Raw genomic sequence first — 25,085 nt, 5'->3', positions numbered from 1 at the left:
TTCGGCCGAGAAGATGTTTCTGTTATTATATACTTCGGTTTATCCGAATAGGCATTTAATGCCTTATTGGTGTGTTTGGGAGGATATATTATACCGGTGTGTTATGGAGGATTTACAATATTCCGAGTGTGTTTGGGTTGGATATTCTGGTGTGTTTGGGTGGAAATCCGCGTATCTGTCATAGTCCGAGCTTTGTTAATAGGGTAAATAATTGAAATGAAATTTTGAAAATGAGATTATTTGTTTTAGCACTATTGAAAAGTACGAGAAAAAATGTATGAATTAAATTATGAATTGAGTTAGTATGAGAAAAATGAATTATGAATTTAAGATTTATGAAGAAAAATAAGTATATATAAAAGTAGTTTAAATAATTATAAAATTTATGGTTGATGTTTGTAATTTATTAATGTTAAATAGTCTTGATTTATATTAATACCACTGAGTATATCCATACTCAGCGTACGGTTGTTTCCATGCGCAGGTTAGTAGAAGTCAATTGTCCCGGCTCAGCATCCAGAACAATCCCGACTCCAACACAAACTTGGTGATGTATATTTTTCTTTTGGGTAAAGGTGGCATGTACATAGGTGTTGTTTAATCACTTGAATATGTATATTGCTTTGAGTAGTGAATGATGAATTATAAGATTTAGATGGTTAAATGATATGGTAAGGAAAGTACATGATATTTTGATACATGAACATTAAGTTGTTAAATGAATGAAGTTTATAATCAATTTTGAATGATGCTATGATAGTTATTAAGTTAAAATTATGTTAATGATATAAATATTAGTTATATGAATGTGAAATATTGGTATTGGTTGTTTTGGTTTGAATTTGCAGGAGGTTTAGGTAAAAATAAGCAAAAATGTTACCTAAATTTTTATAAAAAAAAAAAATAAATATATAAATTTTGGAATACTCGAACAAGTCCCATTCAACTTTTAATACGTGTTTAACTTCGAGAGTTCAAGATAGGGACTTAATTATTATATTATACTATGAAAGTTATATTAATTGTAATTTATTCGTAAGTTGTCTGATATGTCCGGGAATGCCTCATAACCTCGTTTCAATAACGGTTTGGGGTTAGGAGGTGTTACAAAATTCTTCAGAAAAAATAATGACACGAGAAAAAATTTGAAAGTAAAAACATAGAAAAATATTTGTTAAAAATGAAAAAAATTAATATACTATTATTTAAAATAATTTTAAAGAATTTTGGTATATGGCTGATTGTTTTTTAATTTATATGATAAATATTTTCTTATATAATTGTAAAAAAGATAGTATTAATTTTAAAATATTGAAATAATTATCATTATAGTTTAGGGTTTACAGTTTAGGGCGGTTTAAGGTTTATGAGTTACTATTTTAAGGTTTATGGATTATGGGTTTAGGGATTATGATTTAAGGGTTGGGGATTAAGGTTAAGGGTTAGGAGTTAGGGGCCTAGGGTTAAATGTTTATGTTTTAGGATTTAGGGTTTAAGAATTAGAGATTAAGAGTTTAGGGTTTAGATTAATTAGTGTTTATTAATTTATATGATAAATATTTTCTTATATAATTGTAAAAGAGATAATATTAATTTTAAAATATTGAATTAATTATTATTATAGTTTAGGGTTTACGGACTAGGGTTTAAGTTTTAGGGGTTAAGGGTTCAGGGTTAATGGGTTATATTTTAAGATTTTAGGGTTTAGGGATTAGAGATTAAGAGTTTAGGGTTTAGATTAATTAGTGTTTTTTAATTTATGTATTAAATAATTTCTTATATAATTGTAAAAGAGATAATATAAATTTTAATATCTTAAAATTATGATTATAGTTTAAATTATTTAAGAGATAATAGATAAACTTTATATATATTAAATGGTTAGGATTTAAGGTTTACTTGAGATTTGTTAAATGATGAAATTTTATACAACTAATTAATACTTTTATTTTCAAAAATATTTAATCTAAACCATTTGATGTATTTAAATATTAGACCTAAAAGAATTGATAAATAAATAAAAACATTGATAACAAAAAAAAGATAGGGAGATTAGTGGCGTTTTTATGAAAAATACCTTAAAAGATAAGCAAAAATTATTTTACTTAAAAAATTGCGCCTTTTTATCCCCAAATTCCTCCCTCAAACTCCTAATTTTTCCCCCTAAAATCGGCATCCTCAAAACACCCTTTCTCTCTGCCGCTTTTGCTACTTTAAGCTCCTCTTCTTCTTAACCACCCTCATCAATAGCAGTAACTCTTGAATTGAACAATAAAGCTAGAAGCAAAGCAAATGGAGAGTGAGATTATCTTTGTTGCTCGTTTTTAGGTATTTGCTGCTTTTTTACTCCCTTCACCGGACTCTCTCCGGTTTTATTTTATCTTTTATTTTATCTTCAAGCTATTTATATAAGAAATATCAAACCTGATAAAAGAAGAAGAAGAAGAAGTTAGAACGAGCAGCCATGGAATCGTCGATTGAGCTTGATAGGCTGCACTTTTTCGAGCAAGCTTGTAAAATTTCCGAAGCTACTTATGCTTCCAATCCTCTCGATGCCGATGTTGGCTTCCTCCTTCTGTTGATCCGTTTTTCTCTTATTCTTCTTCATCTTTTTTTTTCAATTAAAATTGATTTTTGGCTAATTTATATTTATTGTTTGCAGAACTTAATAAGATGGGCTGGAGCTTTACTTGAGTTGTGTCAATTTCAAAGCGTTCCAGATTCACAGAAAATGATTCAAGGTTCTCATAATATATATGCACATAATAAATTTAATTTCATTCATTAGTAATTCAAATATTAATTTTCTTGGTTACTAAAAATTAATTGTGAATAGATGCTATTTCGAAGCTAGAGGAGGCTTTGTCGATTAACCCTAAGAAGCATAATGCTTTATGGTGTTTGGGAAATGCTCAGACTTCTTTTGCATTTTTGACTAACAAGGAAGATGAGGCCGGGCCTTACTTCGAAAAGGCAGCTCAATATTTCCAGCAAGTAGTTGATGAGGTTTTTCTGTAGTTTTGTTTGGCTAAAGTATCAATTACTGCATTTATGGATGGATCTATAGATTCAATGCTTGAATGCTTTTTTTTTTAACTTGGTAGCTTTGTATTTGTAGGATCCCAGCAATGAAATTTACATGAAATCTTTGGAAATATCTGCTAAGGTAGGTCTCTCTCCATACTTGGTATGATTTATTCTTTAAATAATGCTTATATTTCATTATTTGTGCCTTAACTCATAACTTATAACTCACATTAGAATTCTTATTTTTTTTGTGTTTATCCTTTACCAGCAAAGGCAGTAGAAAGTATGGTGTTATTGAATGTGATCCACTAGTTTGCAAAGGACTTGAGAAAACTATAAGTAGTCTTTAATAGATGGCACTTAACAAGCATTCCATTCATAAACAGTAACCCCCTTGAATAAATTTTTCTACTTGAAAGCATATGGATATACTAATATCGCTTGTTAAAAGAACTCCAAGGAACCAATTAGAGCCTGTTTTTGAGGTTTGAAATCCTTGAGATTTATATTTATATCTCTATGTTCTACACTTCCAAGTGTCGGCTTATTTCATTTAATTTAATATGTAATTACATATTTTATTCATTTTTTATGAATATTTATTAAATATTATATTATTATTTTTATATAAGATTGTTGTTTTAATTATATAATTGAATAAATGTATAAGTTTGAGTTTAAAACTGTTGTTAGTTTTGTGTTATAATTAGTTCTAAAGTTAATTTTTTACCTAGAACATGCTCTGTATTTATTATTTTGTTCCTTGAAACAACTCCTTAATTTTTTAAGTTTAGTTTAGATAAGGTTGAGATTATGAAGAATTATGAAGAAGATATCACCATTGGGTTAGGTTGATGAGTGTGCAGGTCCACAAGCATGAACTATTTGGCAAAGAAAATCGCAGAAAGAAGAGGAAAAAGCAGCAGGGGAGGGGGCAGAGGAGAAGCGTGTTCTTTGTCTATTATTTTGGTTTTGTTGTAGACTTTTCTACAATCAGTAGGAATAATAATAATACGCGTTGTTTTGTCGGCTTTTTTTCTCCAGTGTTGTTTGAGCTAAGTTGGAAAATTCAAACCAAAGAAAGAACTGAAATGTATTGAATACTGCAAAGCTGTTGGCCACCAAGTAATTTAATGTAATCAGACCTAATCCTCACATTCACACTAAGCTTCTGTTTTTAACTGATTACGAGGCATGAAATTAAGTTGTCCCTTCTTTACTTTCTATTTCATACGCCATGATTTATGCCTTTCTTTGTCACTTACTGCCATCTATTCTTTACTTTATGCATCCTAACACTGTAGATATGTGTTGTTGTATCTACCTACCTATCCTTTTTTCTTTCTATTTCAGCCGAACGTGAAACAATGACAATGAAAAAGTGTTAAAAGCACATGGAGCAAAACAACAACGTGAAACTGTTAAAAGAACTCCAAGGAACCAATTAGAGCCTGTTTATGAGGTTTGAAATCCTTGAGATTTATATTTATATCTCTATGTTCTACACTTCCAAGTGTCGGTTTATTTCATTTAATTTAATATGTAATTACATATTTTATTAATTTTTTATGAATATTTATTAAATATTATATTATTATTTTTATATAAGATTGTTGTTTTAATTATATAATTGAATAAATGTATAAGTTTGAGCTTAAAACTGTTGTTAGTTTTGTGTTATAATTTGTTCCAAAGTTAATTTTTTACCCAGAACATGCTCTGTATTTATTATTTTGTTCCTTGAAACAATTCCTTAATTTTTTATACTAATTGTTCCTTGAAATAATTCATCTCGTTATGTGCACAAGTATTTAAATGTTCATGATAGTAGCTGGTATTTTTTTTTTGCAAGAGAAATTATAGCTCTAATTAATTTATATGGAGGACAAAATGAAATGAAAAAGGTAGAAAGAAAGGAACTCTAGCTGTCTCAAGTCCCTACTAAATTTCAGTGCTCTAGTAGTCCTTTTGGCAACTTAGGAACATTTTGAGCTAGCCTTTAAGTATTGAAAGCATGCCCGATTTCTCCTGACTTATTGTCTTGCAACGTTTAAATGTTTTGTTGTTTTTATTAATTAGCACTAGCAATGATCTTGGTTTTCAAATTTCAACATCCTAATAGCATGGTTTATCAGGTTTAGGTAAGATCAATTCTTAGTGGTTTAATCTTGCTGTTTCGGGTTGGAAGAACTGTATGAAAGAAATCAGTTAAATTGCTGCTGTTAATGAGGTCCGGAAGTGAGTAAATTGATGTTTGAAATATCTTTGTATGGTGGATTGAATGCTGCTGTATATTGTTGCTCATTACCGAATTAATGCTGAAACTAAGCTAATTAAATGGTGGATAATTTGCTGTCGATTATGATGGAAATAACTATTAAATGTTTAAAATTCCTCTTATTTAATTGATGGCTGCTATTGTTTAAAATGCTGTAAATTGAAATGTTTAAATGTTGTAAATTGAAATGTTTAAATGTTGTAAATTGAAGTGTCTGGAAATTGAGATGTTTTATTGCTGTAATTGAGTTATATATATAAATGTTGTTAATTGAGATGTTAAAGTGCTGCAAATTGAAGTGTTTAAACACTGTAAATTGAAGTGCTTAAATGTTGTAAATTAAAATGTTTTAAGTACTGCAAATTGAAGTGTTTAGTTGCTGGAAATTGAAATGTTTTATCGCTGCAAATTGAAGTGTTTAGTTGCTGGAAAAGAGATCTCTTTTCCTGCAATTTCGTAGTTAACGGATTTAGGTTTCACGTTACATTATTTTGTATGTTGTAGGTACATATTATACACAGCCTTTTCAACGATTTCTGTATTAACAGACTGGAGTAGTGTACAAAAATCCTTTAGACACTTTCAGACTATTCAAATCTATAATATTTTTTCCCCTCCATTTGTAGGTTCATTGGCATCTTGTCTTGATGAGAGTGTAGTTTATGAAGCTTTAACCTTTGCATTGTCCTCCGAGGTATTAGAATTCCTAGTTCAAAACTTAGCAATTTGTCTTTTATAAAAGACCTTTGCATTTTCAGCGTTGTTTAGGTTCGCAAACAAGATGATGTATTTGGACTTGTTGTTAGTAAAAGACTTGCTATATTTTATTTATATCTTTATATTTAATCTAATTTTTATTATTTATTTTAGTTTTGATTCTATATTTTTATTTTTATTTTAATATTTAATAACTTGAGTTCTAACTTTTGGATTTTAATTGTGTTATTAATTTATTATTTTAAATTCTAAATTTGAATTTAATAATTTTTATATTTAGTTCTAAAGCTAAATTTTTCATAGAAAATTTAATTTGATAATGAATTTTAATAGAATTTTAATAGAAAATTTTTATATTTATATCATGGATATTATTCTTCTCAATATTTTGATAATGAATTTTAATTTTTCATGACCTTTATAATATTTTATAATATATATTTTTTAAAATTTTATGACCTTTAGTTGAGTTTTTTTAAATAAACGCCGCAAACTTTAACGGCGTTATCTATAGCGGCGTTTTTTACGGTGCTTGTAAAAACGCCGCAAATAGTTTTAGCGGCGCTTAAAAAGGTAAAAAAAACGCCGCTAAAAGTCTATTTTCCCGTAGTGCTTGTTGTGCTATATTTTGCTGAAGGGAGCTCAAGGAAGGATTGTTCAATGTTTACAAGTAAAATGTGAGAGACTTTCTACAATTATTTTTCATGTTTATGGTTTACTTGACCATAGTTGGTGATGTTGAATGTGTTCACCCTAATAGCCAATGTTTTAATTTTGATGAAGAGGTCATGCCTACGAGACGCGATGGAGAATGCTAATTCTTAGAGTGTTGAATTTTCTAATATGATAGATGATGTTAGATCTTTTTCTAATTCGGATATTGCAAGTGAGATTGTGAAAGAATTGTTTTTGGATGTTGCATCCATGGGGGATAATCCTAAGGTGGGTAGATTGGTCAGCAAGAATGAACAAGATGGTTTAGTTTTCTAGTGATTTTGATTGATAACAATTTAAGTTAGATCTTAATCATTTTTTTTCTAAATTTCTAGTTAAGGATTTTGTGGTTAAATTATCATATTTATCCTTGTTGATTTTGCTAAAATTCCAATAAAAGAGTTTATAGTGGGTGCATCTCAATTGGAACATTGCATTACTTCTAATTTTTTAGCATAGGTTTCAGGTGTCATTGTAGAGACTAGTTCCAAAGAAGTTTCTAAGAATTTTTTGGTTCACAAAAAGGGCACAAGGACTTAGAAGAGACAAGCGAGATCTATAAGACAACTAGTTCTTCTGGGTTGTTTAATTATCAATAAGTAAACGAAATGGTGTTGTAGAGGATGTTGATATTGCATAATGGAAATTAGTGAACTGGATGCTAAAGTTTCCGAGAATGATGTTGCTTCTAGATTTTGTCATATTGAATCCACAAGTACATTAACTTGGAATCCCTGTGGAATTGGAAGCCTAGGTGCAATTCAAAGACTCTGGCATTCGTTAAAGGTTAAAGCTCCTCATGTAGTTTTTCTAAGAGAAATAAAACTGCATACAAATAAGATGGAATCAGTTTAATGGCCATGTAACTTTCCTAATGACATTGATGTTAATTTCCAAGGTGCTAGTGGTGTTGGGATCTAGTGCATTTAGTGTAGTTTTTCATCATATAGATTTGTAATTTTTCAAATAGATTGGTTTAATAAAATTTCCATCATTCACATTAATATTGTTTGTATTTGTCCTCAATGGTTTTTGTATTTGTCCTCAATGGTTTTTGTACGTAAAGCAAAATGTATAAGAAAATATTGACTAACAGATTATCTAACATTTAACTAATATTAAGTTGCATTATGTGATTAGATCATAATGAGAGAAGATAACTTATATAGTAGGTAATCTAAATGATCCATAGTCTAATGAGTAGAAATTGAGTAAATCAATTCAATGACTATTGTGATGTTTATCAAGTCAAATTAGGGGATACCTTATCTTAGGTATCAAAACAAATAACTCCTAGAAGGTAAAGACAAAGATGTGATGGTCTAGACTAACAATACATCAGATAAGACCGAAGTAGAATAAATCTTAGATCTGTTAATGAATTTCTTCACTTGTAATGTTCATAATGTGGCTTGCCTCAAATTCGAATAAGTGACGGACTATGTATATGTGAATCGTACAATTTAAAGTACTGAAAGTCTGAATTCAATTGGTAATAATGTCGAAAGCTGGTACGTTGGATATACTGCTTCAACATAACATAGCGTTATTTACGATAGTGAAGTCCATAGACCATTAAAGGGTAAATGATATCCTCTCATTGGATGATAGAAGGAAAAGTAACATGACCACTGATCAATTGTCTGGGGCAAATTATTTAATTACTATATGTTAGTAATTTATTTTTTCATGAAAGAATACGTAATAGTTACTATGAGATAAAATAGGATCATTTTGGGTGAACAGATTTAACCCAAACAGACTAAAGATATCTTATGAAGGTAACATATATGATAAGGTCGTTGGACAGACACTTGATATGTTGCTTTCATAATGGTATATAATAGGGAGAGCTTAGTCATGGTACTTTAGTGGAATGATTTCATGACTAAGTAATGTTATAATTAATATACAAAAAATCGAAACTTAATTACAAATTATTTGAGCCCTAATTATATATATATCCAATCGATCCTTCTATTAGCTCGGTACAACCCTTGAGGTTTGCATTTAAATCAACAAGCTGAATAAATAAAAATGATGAAATAGAGAAATAGATCATGTGTATCACTATCGCAGTGAATGCATTTTTTCCCTATAAGCAAGAGATGGCTTAGAGGTTAAAAAACTAACGTGATCTGTTTTTTTTTTATCTAAAAAGTAATAAAAATCCAAATATAAATTTTCATAAAAAAATAAAATAAAATATTTTTGTCAGTAGTCCAAGTTAATTTTGAAATAGTGAAAGACTTTCTTCAAGTCATGACTCAAAAAGATACAGATAAAAACCTTATCTATTGTCTTATAGAAATCGTTGGATTATTGCCCATTATTTCTTAAGTTGAAAACATGTTGAATATGTTTGACATAGATATGAGCTACACAGCGAGTTCATATGAAAGTTTTAATCTTAAATCCATAAAAATAGTGGTTTAAATGTGAAAACCCAACTCATTTCCCTGCCTTTAATTTGCAAAACATGAGCACCGCCATTTTGACACAACTTAGACTTGTGTATATGTATATTATTTGGATTTATTTTAAAATATTGAATGTATTTGATTAAGACACGTATGTTTTCCATCAATATTATAGTTTAATGTATTTTTCATTAAATATTTTAATTAGTCTTATTTCATTTTTTTTAATAATTCAAAAATTAAATTCATCTCTTTCGTGACTAATTTAATGATTAAGAATTGTTCGTCTTAAAACTCAAATCAAATTTGTATCTTCAAAAGAGTAATAACTGACCTTTATTTAAGTAATTTCCTTTAGATGTGATTTAATTTAGTGCCTATAATAAAATAATCTATCAAATCTATTAGTCAAATAAGTATCCTAAGGAGTTATGTTGCCAGGATTGAAATGTAGTTTTCAATCAAATCTCAATTGTATGAATTTTGCCGCTCACTCGTTAGCTGGTTTGATGAAGCTCTACTCAAGCATCCATATTTTTCATAGGACTTCCCATTTAGTCAATCTCCAGTTAAGGTTGGATAGTATGCTTATGGCTTTTTTTTCTTTCTTTTTTTTTTTTTTGGTGAAAGTATGCTTATGGCTTTAGTTCCCTTTTTTTTTTCCTTTTAGTTTATTATTCCATTTTTGTTATCAAAAAGAAAAAAATAGGTATCCCAAATAATCGGACGGATAAATTAATTACTATTTTTTAACACCATATTTATAGTATTTAAATTTTGATGTTTTTGGTAACTGCCTCTATCTATGTCAAATGTGAACCATAAATGGAATATTAGACATAATAATAATTGTGAGACTACAAAGGTGCTTAAGGCAGGCAAGAGTCACAAGACAGACTCAAACGTAGGGTTGGAGAGCAGAAGGTCCAAACATAATGGATAAAAGGGGCGACCTTTGTCGGTTCTCTCTCCTTCAATGGCCTGTCTTGATCCGGTCTGTTCTTTCTTACATGCATTTAATTAAATATACGATATATAAACTTTGATATAATACATCAATATATCATAGTATTTTTAATTAATTTTGTTGTCATAGGAAATATATTAGATTCATTTATTGTATAGATAGGACGGTTTGACAAATCTGTTTGGTCTCTCCATCTATGAAAAGGACTAATTATATAAATAAGCAACTCTTTTAGGGTTTTGAAGAAAGCTAGCTAAATCATCATTAAGCTTCTTAGGTATTTAACTGATTGATTTTGAAATTAAAAAATAAAGATGAAATATGTACTGAGTATGTGGCATGATCATAACCCTGAATTTTAGAGTAAACTTGACTTGTGGGCCACGTGCGCCGCCAAGCTAAGGTGTTTCGTTGCCATGCATAATAGCTCTAATTTGGAAGATGACATGTTAATGAATTTATTAGGTATATTTTTACATTTAATATGACAGATTTTAATAATTTATATTAATTTTTCATGGTTCTAATAGTTATACATATTTTAGCAATTAATTTTATAGTGATTAAATATAATATTTTTATTTTAGAAATGATATTATTAAGAGAGATAATCCCGAACTCTGAATATAAACCGTAAAACGAATGTGAAAATTATTTTTTTAAAAAGGAAAAATCTTCTTATAATAATTATATTTTTAGACGAAATTTTTAAGAGAAAAAATCTTAAATTTTTGAAAAAATTAATTTTTATAAATCAGTAAAATAGAAATGAAATTACTTTGATTATACTAGAAAAACAATTGTTTTATGTTTGTGTCTATGTATTTTGTTTCTTTTATGATAATTTCACTTTAATTGCTGGTTATCAATTACTATTTTTACTTTTCTTAACATAGTCTTCACAAAACATCCCTCAAGAAAATAGTTATAAAGGTAATTTATTTTTCATTATGATTACCGTATAGAAAGCGGAAGGTAAATGCATATGATGATTTTTTATTTTTCCTTTTAATGGGGCTAAAAAATATCAATTTCATTGTTTCCTTTCTAGTTGAGCCCAAAAATCATTTAACTTTTTAGCTATACTAATATAACCCATGAGAAAATATCGTAGAAAAGATTGTATATTAGCACAAAACCTAATCAGATTATAGCCCACGTCCTAACTTAATACTAATAATTATCCTAAAAAACCCCTAAAACTAAAATCAGCATGTCAACCTCTCAAATCTGTCGCTCCCTCTTCTTTCACATTTTCCACTCTTTTTCATTTTCCAAGTTCTGCAGCAGACCGACGATTCCAGAAAACTATTAAAAAGAAACATCATCCAGTCCTTAAACCGTGCATGACTCTGCTCTTGTGGCCATTCAATCTATAGATTTGCCCATATCTCTGATGCAGCATAGCAGTCTCTAAAAACATGCTCCAGGCTCTCTGCCCCTCCCTGGCATCTTGGACAGTTTGCTGAGCCCACCAACTTTTGCTGATAAAGATTAATTAGAGTTGTAAATAGTTATATATGGATTTCCATATCATAATTTGTTGTATAGTGAAAGATTGGGGCTAGCATGGGCCTTAAAATTTTAGTTCATTCTTTTTAAAAATAATAAAATTGTAAATTAATATATAGTAAAATTGCATTTTACCCCCTAAATATAAAAAAAATTTATTTGATTCATAAAAAATAGATTATAAATTAATACATGGTGAAATTACATTTGAATCTCTTAAAAATTTTATAATTTAGTTCCGACCTCCTAAAAGAATTTTTAATTTCACCCCTTAATTATAAATCTAATGATCGAGCACGTATTCTATAATATTAAAATACAAATTCCTTTATCATCTCACTTATAATCATAATCCAATAAATTTAAAAAAAAAATTCTTTTACCAATATAGATGGTGTTAGAAACCCATCGAGTAATTTACAAGATATCCGTTTACGTCCTAGTATAGGGTTTTTCTTTAGGGGTGGGGTTGCATGGCACATGGACCAGGTTGGCGGAAAGCAACTGATCAGAGCTTTGATCGGATAAAGTTGCGTATAAAATTTACTTGCCTTGGTCAAACACAAATCACTCAGAGCATCCCATTCGTGCCCCACTTCATGTCATTTCCGAAGTTTCATTCATCTACAACATCCCTGCTTAAAAAATTTGGGTCCAGGTCCAATCCACTGTTGTTGTGCTTCTTAAAATATTAAGATTCTTTTAAGAGAACAAAATCCAACGTCAAAATATAGTAGGTTTGATTTGAACATCTCCCTACGCACACACTCATCTAAATTAAATGTTTCTTTTCATCCAACATTTTGTAACTTGGTGGTAAACATTTAGCAACAGTTCAAGCTTTTTCTTATCAAATCTAACGACAGAAAATTACTTGCAGAAAATAATATCTATATATATATTTTGCAATAGAAAGTCATGTGGTGCTATAACAGAGGCATACTTGAAGCACTAAAGTAAATATATATATTTGAAGGGTTAAATCATAAATTAAAGAATTAAACTTTTCGATCCTGCTAAACCTGCTTGAATTTTGAGCATCTTAAAAGATTGAGTTTCACTTTCAGATCAACAAAGTCCAACGTCGGAATATACTCTGTATGTTTGATGTCAACATCTCCGAGCAAATATAGTCTAAATAGAATATTTATTAGGTTACCTAGTTTTCGTGGAATATTTTGTATTTTGATTAAGTAAAGAGATTATTGTTAGAAATAGAAGTATAGAGATTAAAATTTAAATTTATAAAGAATATAACTTAAAAATAATTATTGATTGAAAAATCGATATTATAGTCAGTGAAAATTTTGAAGTGAACTTATGACCACTCATCAAGAAGCAATTTGAGTCTGGTCCTTGGTAACATTTAAACTCATAAAATATAAGTCATCTCTTGAAGTATATGGTATCACTTGAACTATAGCAAAAGCCTATTAGCTAGGCAAGGCTGGTGAATAGCTCTATCAGAATTTTGGAAGCGTCATTCACTCAGCGGAAGAAGTCAACAGTAATGGCTTGCTTCCAGTATTATGTCGATTTCAATTGACCACCAATGGTATTTAGAAAGTTTCGGATAAGACTAGCCGACGAGCTTACTTGGTTACAAAATTTGGGTCATTGTCATAAAAACCCAGGCCTGTAACAATAAATTAACTTTCCTATCTCGAAACATATAATAGTATGTTTGATGTCAACATATCCGTGCAGAAACAGTCATCTAAATTAAATATTTATTAGATTACTTAGTTTTCGTCGAACATTTTGTATTTGGTGATAAACATTTAGCAAGCTTTTTTTTTTTATCGAAATTTACGACAGAAACTGACTTCCCGGAACAAGACATATGCTTACAAGGAATTAACGTTGCATTACAAGTTGTCAGAAAGACAACGATTTGCAACTCAGAACGAAAAAGGATGGCGTTTTTTAATTCTCTGGTCAAACTCACCCTCTTTCTCTTCTACTATTAAACTCATTCAAAAGCTCTCTATTCGATCAATGTGTAAGCCTTTTAATTTGGCTCAGGAAATAAACTCAGTAATGAAGTGTAAAGCTGTTGAAAACAGGCATCCCAACAAGGTTTCATTTAAAGGTTGGAAACCTCCTCCTTGTTTTATATAACTCTTTCCAAGTGAAATTTTATATGCATGTATTTAAATGAATTCTATGTTAAATAGGTTGTTTTTTGTAGCACAAAAAGGTGGGTGTATCTTAAATTATGGAAACAAATTATGTTGTTTTGGTGGGAATTTTTCTGCTGCTAGTTGTTGTCGGTTGCTCTGGTAATGATACAGAGGTGAGGTTTTCTTTGTTAAATAATTTAATAGATGTTTATTGAATTGGTTAATTTGATGATGGGATTAAGACGGTTTCTCACTGATGTTTGGTTTTAGGGAAACGTTAATGGAAAGAGTGGTTTCGATCAAAATGTAGGTGGCAAAGTAGATCCAGTTATAAAAGAAGTTCATTCTAAATCTACTTCGGATTCCATTGGAGTTGGTGAAGCGATAGATAATGGTGGCAATCAAAATGATGGATCAGAAAAAAGTGTTGATAGTGGTGCAAGTAAGAGTGGTTGGAACCAACAATCAGGTTCAAATGAAAGTGGGAATTTGGATAAAAGTGGGAAAGCATCGAGTGAGGAGGTAAAAGGAAAGATGAATGATGTTGGGAAAGTTGATGGATCAAAAGAAAGTGTTGACAGTGGTACAAGTAAGAGTGATTTGAACCAACAATCAGGTACAAATGAAGGCGACAATTTGGCTCAAGGTGGGAAAGCATCGAGTGCTAAAGCAAAGACAGATGGTGGGGAAGTTGACGGTGGCAATGAAATTGATGGATCAAAAGGGGATGTTGATGGTGGTGGTGCAAGTAAGAGCGATCTCAACCAGCAATCGGGTTTGAATGAAGGCGAGAATTCAGATAAGGGTGGGAAAGCATCGAGTGCAGAAGCAAAAGGAAAGACGGATGGTGGGAAAGAAGGTGATAATACGCACAACGGCCAGGAACAATCGGATGTTGAAGACGAGGGGATGACAGATGGTGAGCAAAAGGAAACTCCGGATGATAGCGTGGACCCCAAGAAAGTGAATGAAGAGAATGGCATTATACGGGACTCAGTCGAACCACCACCGCCACCGCCTTCACTAACAAGTAATGATGGCTTTCAAGTTGAAGAATGCAACTCATCTAATATGTGTACGGATACGAAGAAAAGGTTTGCTGCCTGTTTGCGAGTTCCAGGAAATGGTAAATATCCTCTAACTATAAATGGTTGCAAGTTTCCAACAATAGAAAAGAGTATGAATTGTCATGATGATCACATTAGACAATATTTGGCCTTTTTAACTTTGGTTTGCAATATTCCAGATTCTCCCAATCTATTACTTGTGATTCAGAACAAGGGAAAGGGGCCTCTTACCCTTAAAATATCTGCTCCTGCTTTTGTTGACTTAGATGAAATGGATGTTGAACTCCAAGAGAATCAAGATACAAAGGTATTTGTAAATAATATTGCAAGTTATTAAGATATTCGTGTTATATAGCATGTGTTTTAGGGTTTACGGTACCAATAATATGTTCACAGAATGTTGTATCCGTTAAATGCATTTGCGCAGGTAAAGATTACCATAAAAAAATCAGGAACCGGAAACTTGATTTTCTTAAAGGACGGTACCGGAGAATGCAGTCTCGATTTCAAGGATTTCATTGCGCATGGTTCGGGCAAGTCCTATGTGAACTTCATGTCACAAACCCCTACAACTGCCCTTATATTCGCTGCTGCTATACTGATATTAGCATCACGTTGGATGTGTAAGAGCTTTAGATGGAGGCAACTCCCAAGAAGTGGCTCCAAATACCAAAGGCTAAACAGGGAGCTGCCTGTATCTGGTAGGGCAAGAAGAGAACCGGACGTTAACGAGGGTTGGGATGACCGCTGGGGTGATAATTGGGACGACGAGGAGGCACCAGCATCACCTTCTGTGCCTATAACTCCTGGCCGCTCCTCCAAACGCCTTGCCTCGCGACGGTCGAATAAGTAAGGATGGAAGGACTATTGTCGTTTTCATTTACACAAGCAACTGAAACCAGAGGGCTTCCATGATGATATCAATTACTGTAGATTTGCCTCCAATCTATGTGTCTAATGAGTCTATATGGGTAAAAAGGTTTAAATAAGTATGCTGGAATCTACATTTTAAGCATCAACAAGTTTTTGGTAAGATATCAGAACCGAAATTTATTCTAGAAAATAATTAAAGATATTATAATATAAATATATACGCCAGTCAAAATATCTAAATTTAGTTATCACTTCCGTAAACAAACACTTCATCAGCTCTCGGCTTGTTTATACCAAATCAATCCTCCCAAAAAACAGAACAACAACAACAAAAAATGAGCTCTCACATTTGCAAATCTGCTTCTAGAGTCGTCCGATCACTCCTTTCAGCTTCGAAGACCTCTCGCTTTTTCACCGGTGATTTCTTCATCTTATCGTTTTAGTAACGCCTTTTTTCTGCATTTTTTTTTCAGTTTTTGGGGAGATCAGCGATGTCTGATCTGTGAATTTATCTCTTGATGAATATGTTTCCTGATAAAGCAAAATGTTTGGTTTTTTAATATTATTATTATTTTAAAAGATCATATTTCGTGTTTGATTAAACGTTGAAAGTACTTTTTTTTTTTTTCAGTTTTATTATATTAATCTCTGATTCTTATTACTAGTTTTAGATCAATCGTCCGAGTCATTTTGAACTCTGATTCTTTATCAAGTGTCGAAATAAGATGATTGTTTAATCTTTCTATCTTGTTTGGACGGAAGTGGAAGATGTTATTTCATCTCTGTGCACAGTGGTTAATATTAGGATTTAAGCTTTGATGAATTAATTAAAATTTTTAAAAATTTTGATAGATTTAATTACTTTTAAAAATTTTTAAAGGTTAACCAAATTTATAAAAGATTTAGGGGATAATTAAAATGAAAAATTAAAAAAAAAATTATGATCAAGTTTTTAGTTTTTACGATTATTCACTTTTGTCTATTTGATCTTCAAAATCATATTCATATAAATCTTTACAGTAGACTCAAATCGTAAAATGGATGAAAACTTTTTTATATGCTTAAAAAAATTATGTAGTAGGTAAAAGTATTAGGATATAGATTACATTTTGTCATTTTACTCAAAAAATCATTAAATTAGTCCTTGCATCAAAGTTCAAATTGGTCCTTTTTGTTAAAAAAATTATCTATCTTTATTGTTAAAAATCGACATATTTGACGGAATAATCAAATAATTACATGTACTGTGCCACATATACCTTATCATAATGTAAAATGACCAATTTTCAATAGTGAACATGGATATAATTTTTAAAAGAATGACTAGAGTACTTTTTAATCTAATATATAAAGACTAATTTATCTATTTTTTGAGTAAAAGAAAGTAAAATATGAGACTAATTTACTTATTTTTTTAATAAATAAAGTAAATACAAACACATTAGGATATTTTTACTAATAGGAATGTGACCTTTCAATAACTAAATCTGTGAAAAGTTAAAAAATATATATATTCTTGTGGAGTGTATATTGTAATTGACATCTACACTCACCCCAATGAGTAGTTCGGTACTTGATGTAGACCTTCAAAAAGAGGAATGTCACTTTTTGTGTCCCCTAACAGATTTGCTTTCCACCCATTTCCTGAGAGAAAGGAAGAAAAAAAAAATTCTGTTCCACTTTTCATGTTTTTAAAGCCTCCTTCATCTTAGTATTAGATGTAAGTTTTACTGATTTGAAAAGTTTGCTCTATCAAATGACCCCCTTCCCAAACCTATATCTATTGTATTGGTTTCAATATTATTCATTATTTATTCTTCCTTGCATTTCATGATTCATACAGTTAAAATGATGTTCTCTCATAGGTTTTGAACATTTGTTAAATTTCGGGTTGCTTGAAATGTTATATTCAAGTGGAGTGTCTAATCAAACACTTAAACCATATGCCGATCTTGAGGAAACATGTTTTTCCTCTCAGAATTGACCTAAGCTGCTACATTGTTTGATCTAGTGAGAAAGAAAGTTAAGAATGTACAAGTTTCATGTGTTAAAAACCTATATATAGCTACCAACTTTTGTCGGGTCGAGCAGTAACGAGCTATGTGTCTTTTAGGCAAGATATCAGTTTTTAAGTATTGGGAATGAAAAAATAAATGCTCTGAGAGTGTTTTCTCCATTTGGGGTCTGACCAATTCGACTCTAAGATAGATTGCACTATTGGATTTTTTTAAAAGAAAAAAACTACCTGTGTTTGTCTACTAAGCATTCATCCGTACATGTATATGCTTGTAATTTCTATTACATGAAAGATGAAAACATTTTGTTTTAAGGTATCTAACTTTTATGTTATCGTCAGCAGAAGGGCGGGCAGTAGCTGCAGCAACAGCAGTTTCGCTTAACAGTAAGGTGCCTCTTTTAGCTTCATCAGCTTATGGAAATGGTGGTTCAGCCAATGCATCAAGAGGATGGCTTTCAGGAATGTTTGCTCTTCCAATGGCAGGTTTAGATACTTAAATCTCTGTAGATGAATCATCCCTCCATTCCCCCCCCCCAACAAAAAGAAAAAAAAAGGGCAAAAACTCTGAACTGAATGTTTTGATTATCTCTTTGTAGCTTACATGGTTCAGGACCAAGAAGCTCACGCTGCACAGGTACCATTACACATTCGATTTTATAGCTACTACTCTATGTGATAATGCTACTCATTTCTTCAATATTTTTCATTCCATTTTTCGTCATTCAGATGGAGCGCACTTTCATTGCTATCAAGCCTGATGGAGTACAAAGAGGGCTTGTAAGATTCTTCTGATCTGTATTAACATCAACTTAAACTTATCTAAGACTTCCAAATATTTTTAGCAATAGATTGAAACTAAGTCGCATTGGCTTAAGTTTCAATATGTGTCTCACATGGATATGTTCTGAGTTTTTCTTTTCCAAATATTTATATATATACTTGAAGAATTTTTGAAGATCAGATTCTTACGTCCTATATGAACCTCAAGGATATTTTAAGGCCATATTCTTGTTGCGTATATCTTAGAATAAAAATAAACTTGACATCTGTATAAACAATTTTTACAAGTTCTTCCATTTATTTGGAAGTCCTTAAAGGGCCATATCAGAAAATATATGAAATAAAAATACTATAAGAAAAACACTCAAAGCAACATAGCTGAACAGTGTGATTTCCTCTTCTTGTCAAGTTTATAGTTGTTTCATGTAATTTTATGCATGGTGGATTGAAATATGACAGATAGCTGAGCTAAAAGCATGTGTATATTTACCTATTAGAATATACCCATACCCCATACCTTGCCCATACCTTTCCCATACCTACCCATACTTTGGAAAGGTCAAAGTTATGGGCACCAAATATTTTATTTAGTGTTGGGCATGGGAAAATAGCAATTTTTGGTCCCTAAGTGAATAGTGACTTTGCAAGGTGGCCCTTGAATCTCAACTATAAATAGGCCAACCATTGCTCATTCTCATCATCCCACATTTGCCATTCTCTACTTAAGGCATTGTTCTCTCTCCCTATTTGTAAAGTTTCACTTGTATTTTTGGAGTGAAATATATTTGGTAGTGCCCGAGGACGTAGGCAAGATTTGCCGAACCTCGTTAAAATTCTGGTGTTCTTTACTATTTATTGTTCATATTTTGTGAATTTGATTGTAGTGATTTATTGTGCTATTAAATTACGATAGAGGGATATTCTGGCTAGGAAAGACTTGGTACTTAAGTGATCCTCGTGATCCACCTCTCTTTCTTGGGAATTGAACTTAGTGTGATTTTTTAGTACAATAATTTTACTCTTTCACACGCTTCCGCGCAACAATTGGTATCAGAGCCAGATTCGTACTTGGGGAATACGACCGTTTACGGTACTATTCACGTATACGGTACTATTCACGTATACGGTACTGTTCACGTATACAGTAGTTGGGATTGAGAAGAAAAATGGCAGCAGCATCGTCATCAGCAAGGACTACTGTGACAAATGCAAAATTTGAAGTAGAGAAATTTGACGGTACCAATAATTTTGGTATGTGGCAATGTGAGATCCTGGATGTCTTATGTCAGCAAGAGCTAGATATAGCCCTTGAAGAAAAACCTGACAAGATGGATGACAAGGAGTGGGCCAAGATCAATAGACAGGCGTGTGGTACAATCCGCCTATGTTTGGCCAAAGAGCAGAAGTACTCTGTCATGAGGGAGACATCAGCGAAGAAGTTATGGGATACACTGGAAGAAAAGTTTCTAACGAAAAGTCTTGAAAATAGGCTTTATATGAAAAAGAAACTTTATCGATTCACGTATGCACCCGGTATGTCGATGAATGACCATGTGAACTCATTCAATAAAATTTTAGCAGACTTGCTAAATTTGGATGAGAAATTTGAAGATGAAGACAAGGCATTATTATTGTTGAATTCCCTTCCTGATGAATATGATCATCTTACCACCACATTGCTTCATGGGAAGGACACGATCACATTTGATGCAGTCTGTAGTGCGTTGTATAGATCTGAGACTCGAAAGAAAGATAAAAGAGACCACAGAGATACAACCGCAGAAGTCTTAACAGTAAGAGGTCGTTCACACAGCAGCAAATCTGGTAGAAGGGGAAAGTCCAAAGGGAGACCCGCCAAAGATGAATGTGCCTTTTGTCGTGAGAAAGGGCATTGGAAAAAGAATTGTCCTAAGTTACAAAAGGGCAAGTCTATTTCTAATGCATGTGTAGCGGAGCATGATGAGGAGTCAGACTTTAGCTTGGTTGGCATGGCAATGGCATGTCAAACGGATGAGTGGATATTGGATTCGGGATGTACTTACCATATGTGTCCTAATAAGGACTGGTTTTCTAGTCTTGAAGAACTAGAAGGTGGAGTTGTTTTTATGGGCAATGATAGTGCCTGTAAGACAATGGGTGTAGGTACAATCAAATTGAAGAACCATGACGGCTCAATCCAAGTTCTGACAGATGTTCGCTATGTACCCAGCTTGAAGAAAAATCTCATCTCATTAGGGGCCCTAGAATCTAAAGGGCTCACAATCACTTTGAGAGATGGATTACTAAAGGTAGTAGCTGGGGTATTGACGGTGATGAAAGGCACTAGAAGAAATAACTTGTACTATTTAAATGGAAGTACAGTTATTGGATCAACATCAACAGCTTCTGCGAAAGATGCAGATTCAGAGGCTACCAGGTTATGACATAGGCGATTGGGACATGCTGGTGAAAAAGCTTTGCAGACTTTGGCGAAGCAAGGCTTGTTGAAAGGTGCAAATTCTTGCAAATTGGAATTCTGTGAACATTGTGTTCTGGGCAAGCAGACGAGGGTAAAATTTGGTTCAGCAATTCACAATACGAAAGGAATTCTGGACTATGTTCACAGTGATGTGTGGGGACCTACCAAAGTGGCTTCTTTGGGAGGTATGCACTATTTTGTCACTTTTCTTGATGATTATTCAAGAAAAGTATGGGTGTATCTAATGAAAAGAAAAAATGAAGTTTTGGATGCATTTCTGAAGTGGAAGAAGATGGTGGAGACTCAAACAGGTCGAAAGGTCAAACGACTTCGATCAGATAATGGTACTGAGTACAAAAATGATCCATTTCTACAAGTATGTCAAGATGAGGGCATTGTGCGACACTTCACTGTTCGAGATACACCACAGCAGAATGGGGTGGCAGAACGCATGAATCGGACTATACTGGAGAAAGTTCGATGTATGTTGTCCAATGCTGGATTGGGCAAGGAATTTTGGGCTGAGGCAGTTACATATGCGTGCCATCTAATTAACCGATTGCCATCAGCTGCAATAAATGGAAAAACTCCGATGGAGATGTGGACTGGTAAACCTGCTACTGATTATGATTCTTTACATGTTTTTGGTTCCACTGCATATTATCATGTAAAAGAATCTAAGTTAGACCCAAGAGCAAAGAAAGCATTATTCATGGGTATAACTGGTGGTGTAAAAGGATACCGTCTCTGGTGTCCTGATACAAGGAAGATTGTTTTCAGTAGAGATGTAACTTTTGATGAATCAACCATGATGAAGAACGAGGATTCACAAAAGGATGACAAAACCAGTAGTACTTTGCAGCAGGTGGAGTTTGAAAAGGTTAATGATGATCCAGCTAATATTGAAAGAACAAATGATGAAGAAGTTTCGACCCAAGAACTTCTACAGCAACAAGATTCAATTGCATATAGGAGGCCAAGAAGAGAGATTCGTAAGCCTGCTCGCTTTGACGATATGGTGGCCTATGCACTTCCAATTGCAGATGATGATGTTCCTTCCACTTACACAGAAGCAATAAGTAACTCTGATGGTGTAAAGTGGAAGCAAGCTATGAATGAAGAAATGCAGTCTCTTCATAAAAATAGGACTTGGGAGTTGGTGAGACTGCCCAAGGGAAAGAAGGCAATTGGATGCAAATGGGTATATGCAAAGAAGGAAGGATTTCCTGGTAAAAATGAAATTCGATACAAGGCTAGATTGGTAGCAAAGGGTTACGCTCAGAAAGAAGGAATAGACTACAATGAAGTGTTTTCTCCAGTTGTGAAGCATTCGTCTATTCGGATTTTGCTAGCCTTGGTTGCGCAATATGATCTTGAACTAGTTCAGCTTGATGTGAAGACCGCGTTTTTACACGGTGATTTGGAAGAGGAAATCTATATGACTCAGCCAGATGGATTCAAGGTTGCTGGAAAAGAAAATTGGATTTGCAAACTGACAAAGTCGCTTTATGGATTGAAGCAATCTCCGAGGCAGTGGTACAAGCGATTTGATCAGTTCATGAAAGGGCAAAGGTACACAAGAAGTAAATTTGATCATTGCGTGTATTTTCAGAAGCTACAAGAAGGAACTTTCATATACTTGCTCTTATATGTTGATGATATGCTAATAGCATCTAAGAGCAAAGTTGAGATTGAAAGATTGAAGACTCAACTCAATCTCGAGTTTGAGATGAAAGATCTAGGAGAAGCTAAAAAGATTCTCGGCATGGAAATATGTAGAGATAGAGCTCATGGCAGAGTTAGCTTGTCTCAGAAGCAGTATTTGAAGAAAGTACTACAGCAGTTTGGTATGAACGAGCAGACCAAACCTGTAAGTACCCCGTTGGCTTCTCATTTCAAGCTTTCTGCACAACTATCTCCTTCGACGAATACGGAACAAGAATACATGTTGCAAGTTCCGTATTCTAATGCAGTGGGTAGCTTGATGTATGCAATGGTGTGTACAAGACCCGACATTTCACAGGCAGTTAGTATAGTGAGCAGGTATATGCATAATCCTGGAAAAGGACATTGGCAAGCTGTGAAATGGATTCTACGGTATATTCAGAAGACCGTGGATGTTGGATTACTGTTCAAGCAGGATAATACACTTGGTAAAGGTGTTATTGGGTACGTTGATTCTGACTATGCCGGTGATTTGGACAAGCGAAGATCAACCACCGGTTATGTGTTTACACTTGCTGGAGGACCAATAAGTTGGAAGTCTACACTACAGTCTACAGTTGCATTGTCAACCACAGAAGCCGAGTACATGGCTGTAACAGAGGCTGTAAAGGAGGTTGTTTGGTTACAAGGTATGGCTAAAACCTTGGGGTTGGTTCAGGAGCATATTAACGTGTATTGTGATAGTCAAAGTGCTATTCATTTAGCAAAGAATCAAGTCTATCATGCACGTACAAAACATATCGACGTACGATTCCATTTTGTGCGGGAAATTATTGAAGAGGGGAAAATTTGTCTTCAGAAGATCAAGACTGCAGATAATCCCGCAGATATGATGACCAAGGTGGTAACAGCAACCAAGTTCGAACATTGTTTGAACTTGATTAATATCCTGCAAGTTTAACAGTTGAAGGCACTATCAAGTATTGTTGTCAAAAGCAGAAAGAATTGTGTGAAGATAAGATTATCCTAATCAAATCTTCAAGGTGGAGATTATTAGAATATACCCATACCCCATACCTTGCCCATACCTTTCCCATACCTACCCATACTTTGGAAAGGTCAAAGTTATGGGCACCAAATATTTTATTTAGTGTTGGGCATGGGAAAATAGCAATTTTTGGTCCCTAAGTGAATAGTGACTTTGCAAGGTGGCCCTTGAATCTCAACTATAAATAGGCCAACCATTGCTCATTCTCATCATCCCACATTTGCCATTCTCTACTTAAGGCATTGTTCTCTCTCCCTATTTGTAAAGTTTCACTTGTATTTTTGGAGTGAAATATATTTGGTAGTGCCCGAGGACGTAGGCAAGATTTGCCGAACCTCGTTAAAATTCTGGTGTTCTTTACTATTTATTGTTCATATTTTGTGAATTTGATTGTAGTGATTTATTGTGCTATTAAATTACGATAGAGGGATATTCTGGCTAGGAAAGACTTGGTACTTAAGTGATCCTCGTGATCCACCTCTCTTTCCTGGGAATTGAACTTAGTGTGATTTTTTAGTACAATAATTTTACTCTTTCACACGCTTCCGCGCAACATTACCAGATTGCAGAAATCATATCTCGTTTTGAGCGGAAAGGGTTCAAGCTTGTGGCTATCAAGATCTTGGTTCCTTCAAAGGAATTTGCCCAGAAACATTACCACGACTTGAAAGACAGACCCTTCTTCAATGGCCTCTGTGCATTCCTCAGCTCAGGCCCTGTGGTTGCTATGGTAAAATGATGAACTACAAATCTTATCTTCTCATCGTATTTGTTCCCAACATGGCTGAATTAATCTTCCATAAACCAGGTTTGGGAAGGAGAGGGAGTCATAAAGTATGGCCGGAAACTCATCGGAGCAACCGATCCTCAGAAATCGGAGCCTGGAACCATCAGAGGTGACCTAGCAGTGGTTGTGGGAAGGTATAAGACCAACTATTGTTGAAGTATCTTAGTTTTAAAATAGATGTAAAATATGGGGTTTTATTTTACAATGCAGAAATATAATTCATGGGAGTGATGGTCCTGAGACAGCCAAGGATGAAATCAACTTATGGTTCAAGCCACAAGAACTGGTTAGCTATAAAAGCAACGCAGAGAAATGGATCTATGAAAGCAATCGATGAAGCACTTTTTCCTTTTCATTAGTTGCACAAACTTTTTGTCCCAGGTGGGGCTGAGGCATAATTTCTAGAATAAGAAGAGTTTATAATCTGATGTCAAACTTGATGAATTTTCTAAAACAATAATCTCTTTCATTCTTTACTTATATTTTACTTTTAAATATTATTTTAATTAATACTAATAAATAATTTTTTTTAAATAGCATAATAATTTATTTGACCTTTTAACTTTACAAAAAAATTATTTTAATCTTCTATTTAATTTTCATCTCTTTTGTCTTTGTTGACATGGTCACTT

At 32.8% G+C, this 25,085-nt stretch overlaps 3 protein-coding genes across 14 annotated transcripts; all 3 read left to right on the top strand.

The window, feature by feature from the left end:
• Positions 1-2,116: 2,116 nt before the first annotated feature.
• Positions 2,117-6,136, top strand: LOC107896459 (mitochondrial import receptor subunit TOM20). 12 transcript variants are annotated; one of them, XR_005901324.1, is made up of 8 exons: positions 2,117-2,328; positions 2,435-2,560; positions 2,663-2,741; positions 2,837-3,006; positions 3,119-3,166; positions 3,894-4,162; positions 4,381-4,489; positions 5,932-6,136. XR_005901324.1 is itself a non-coding variant. In XM_041077027.1 (6 exons), exons 2-6 carry the CDS (start codon positions 2,465-2,467, stop codon positions 4,125-4,127), a joined length of 627 nt encoding a protein of 208 aa, XP_040932961.1. In that variant the 5' UTR covers positions 2,117-2,328; positions 2,435-2,464; the 3' UTR covers positions 4,128-4,616. The 12 variants fall into 12 exon arrangements, 5 of the variants coding, with proteins under 5 accessions (XP_040932961.1, XP_016677126.2, XP_040932965.1 ...); XR_005901325.1 differs by lacking the exon at positions 5,932-6,136 and adding an exon at positions 5,163-5,378; XR_005901323.1 differs by having other exon boundaries at positions 3,894-4,489.
• A 7,674-nt stretch (positions 6,137-13,810) lies between these two features.
• Positions 13,811-15,679, top strand: LOC107895953 (uncharacterized). The gene is made up of 4 exons (XM_041077026.1): positions 13,811-13,931; positions 14,029-14,884; positions 15,005-15,132; positions 15,253-15,679. The coding sequence occupies exons 1-4, from the start codon at positions 13,854-13,856 to the stop codon at positions 15,676-15,678; spliced, it is 1,488 nt and encodes a 495-aa protein (XP_040932960.1). The 5' UTR covers positions 13,811-13,853; the 3' UTR covers position 15,679.
• A 303-nt stretch (positions 15,680-15,982) lies between these two features.
• Positions 15,983-24,933, top strand: LOC107895952 (nucleoside diphosphate kinase 3). Its single transcript, XM_016821136.2, has 7 exons — positions 15,983-16,115; positions 18,058-18,198; positions 18,312-18,349; positions 18,442-18,492; positions 24,229-24,396; positions 24,475-24,587; positions 24,664-24,933. Exons 1-7 carry the CDS (start codon positions 16,034-16,036, stop codon positions 24,788-24,790), a joined length of 720 nt encoding a protein of 239 aa, XP_016676625.1. The 5' UTR covers positions 15,983-16,033; the 3' UTR covers positions 24,791-24,933.
• Positions 24,934-25,085: the final 152 nt, after the last annotated feature.

This window comes from Gossypium hirsutum, chromosome A09 (assembly GCF_007990345.1).
Source record: "Gossypium hirsutum isolate 1008001.06 chromosome A09, Gossypium_hirsutum_v2.1, whole genome shotgun sequence".
Classification (NCBI taxonomy): Eukaryota; Viridiplantae; Streptophyta; class Magnoliopsida; order Malvales; family Malvaceae; genus Gossypium; species Gossypium hirsutum.
The sequence above is the reverse complement of the archived record's forward strand: the minus strand, read 5'-3'. Positions and strand labels throughout refer to the sequence as shown.

Coding starts and splice junctions, on each gene's coding strand:
- LOC107896459 (XM_041077027.1), top strand. CDS start 2,465: ATGGAATCGTCGATTGAGCTTGATAGGCTGCACTTTTTCGAGCAAGCT. Junction 2,742..2,836: donor TTCACAGAAAATGATTCAAG/GTTCTCATAATA, acceptor AATTGTGAATAG/ATGCTATTTCGAAGCTAGAG. Junction 3,007..3,118: donor TCCAGCAAGTAGTTGATGAG/GTTTTTCTGTAG, acceptor TTGTATTTGTAG/GATCCCAGCAATGAAATTTA.
- LOC107895953 (XM_041077026.1), top strand. CDS start 13,854: ATGGAAACAAATTATGTTGTTTTGGTGGGAATTTTTCTGCTGCTAGTT. Junction 13,932..14,028: donor GCTCTGGTAATGATACAGAG/GTGAGGTTTTCT, acceptor GTTTGGTTTTAG/GGAAACGTTAATGGAAAGAG. Junction 15,133..15,252: donor AAGAGAATCAAGATACAAAG/GTATTTGTAAAT, acceptor GCATTTGCGCAG/GTAAAGATTACCATAAAAAA.
- LOC107895952 (XM_016821136.2), top strand. CDS start 16,034: ATGAGCTCTCACATTTGCAAATCTGCTTCTAGAGTCGTCCGATCACTC. Junction 16,116..18,057: donor GACCTCTCGCTTTTTCACCG/GTGATTTCTTCA, acceptor TATCGTCAGCAG/AAGGGCGGGCAGTAGCTGCA. Junction 18,199..18,311: donor GTTTGCTCTTCCAATGGCAG/GTTTAGATACTT, acceptor ATCTCTTTGTAG/CTTACATGGTTCAGGACCAA.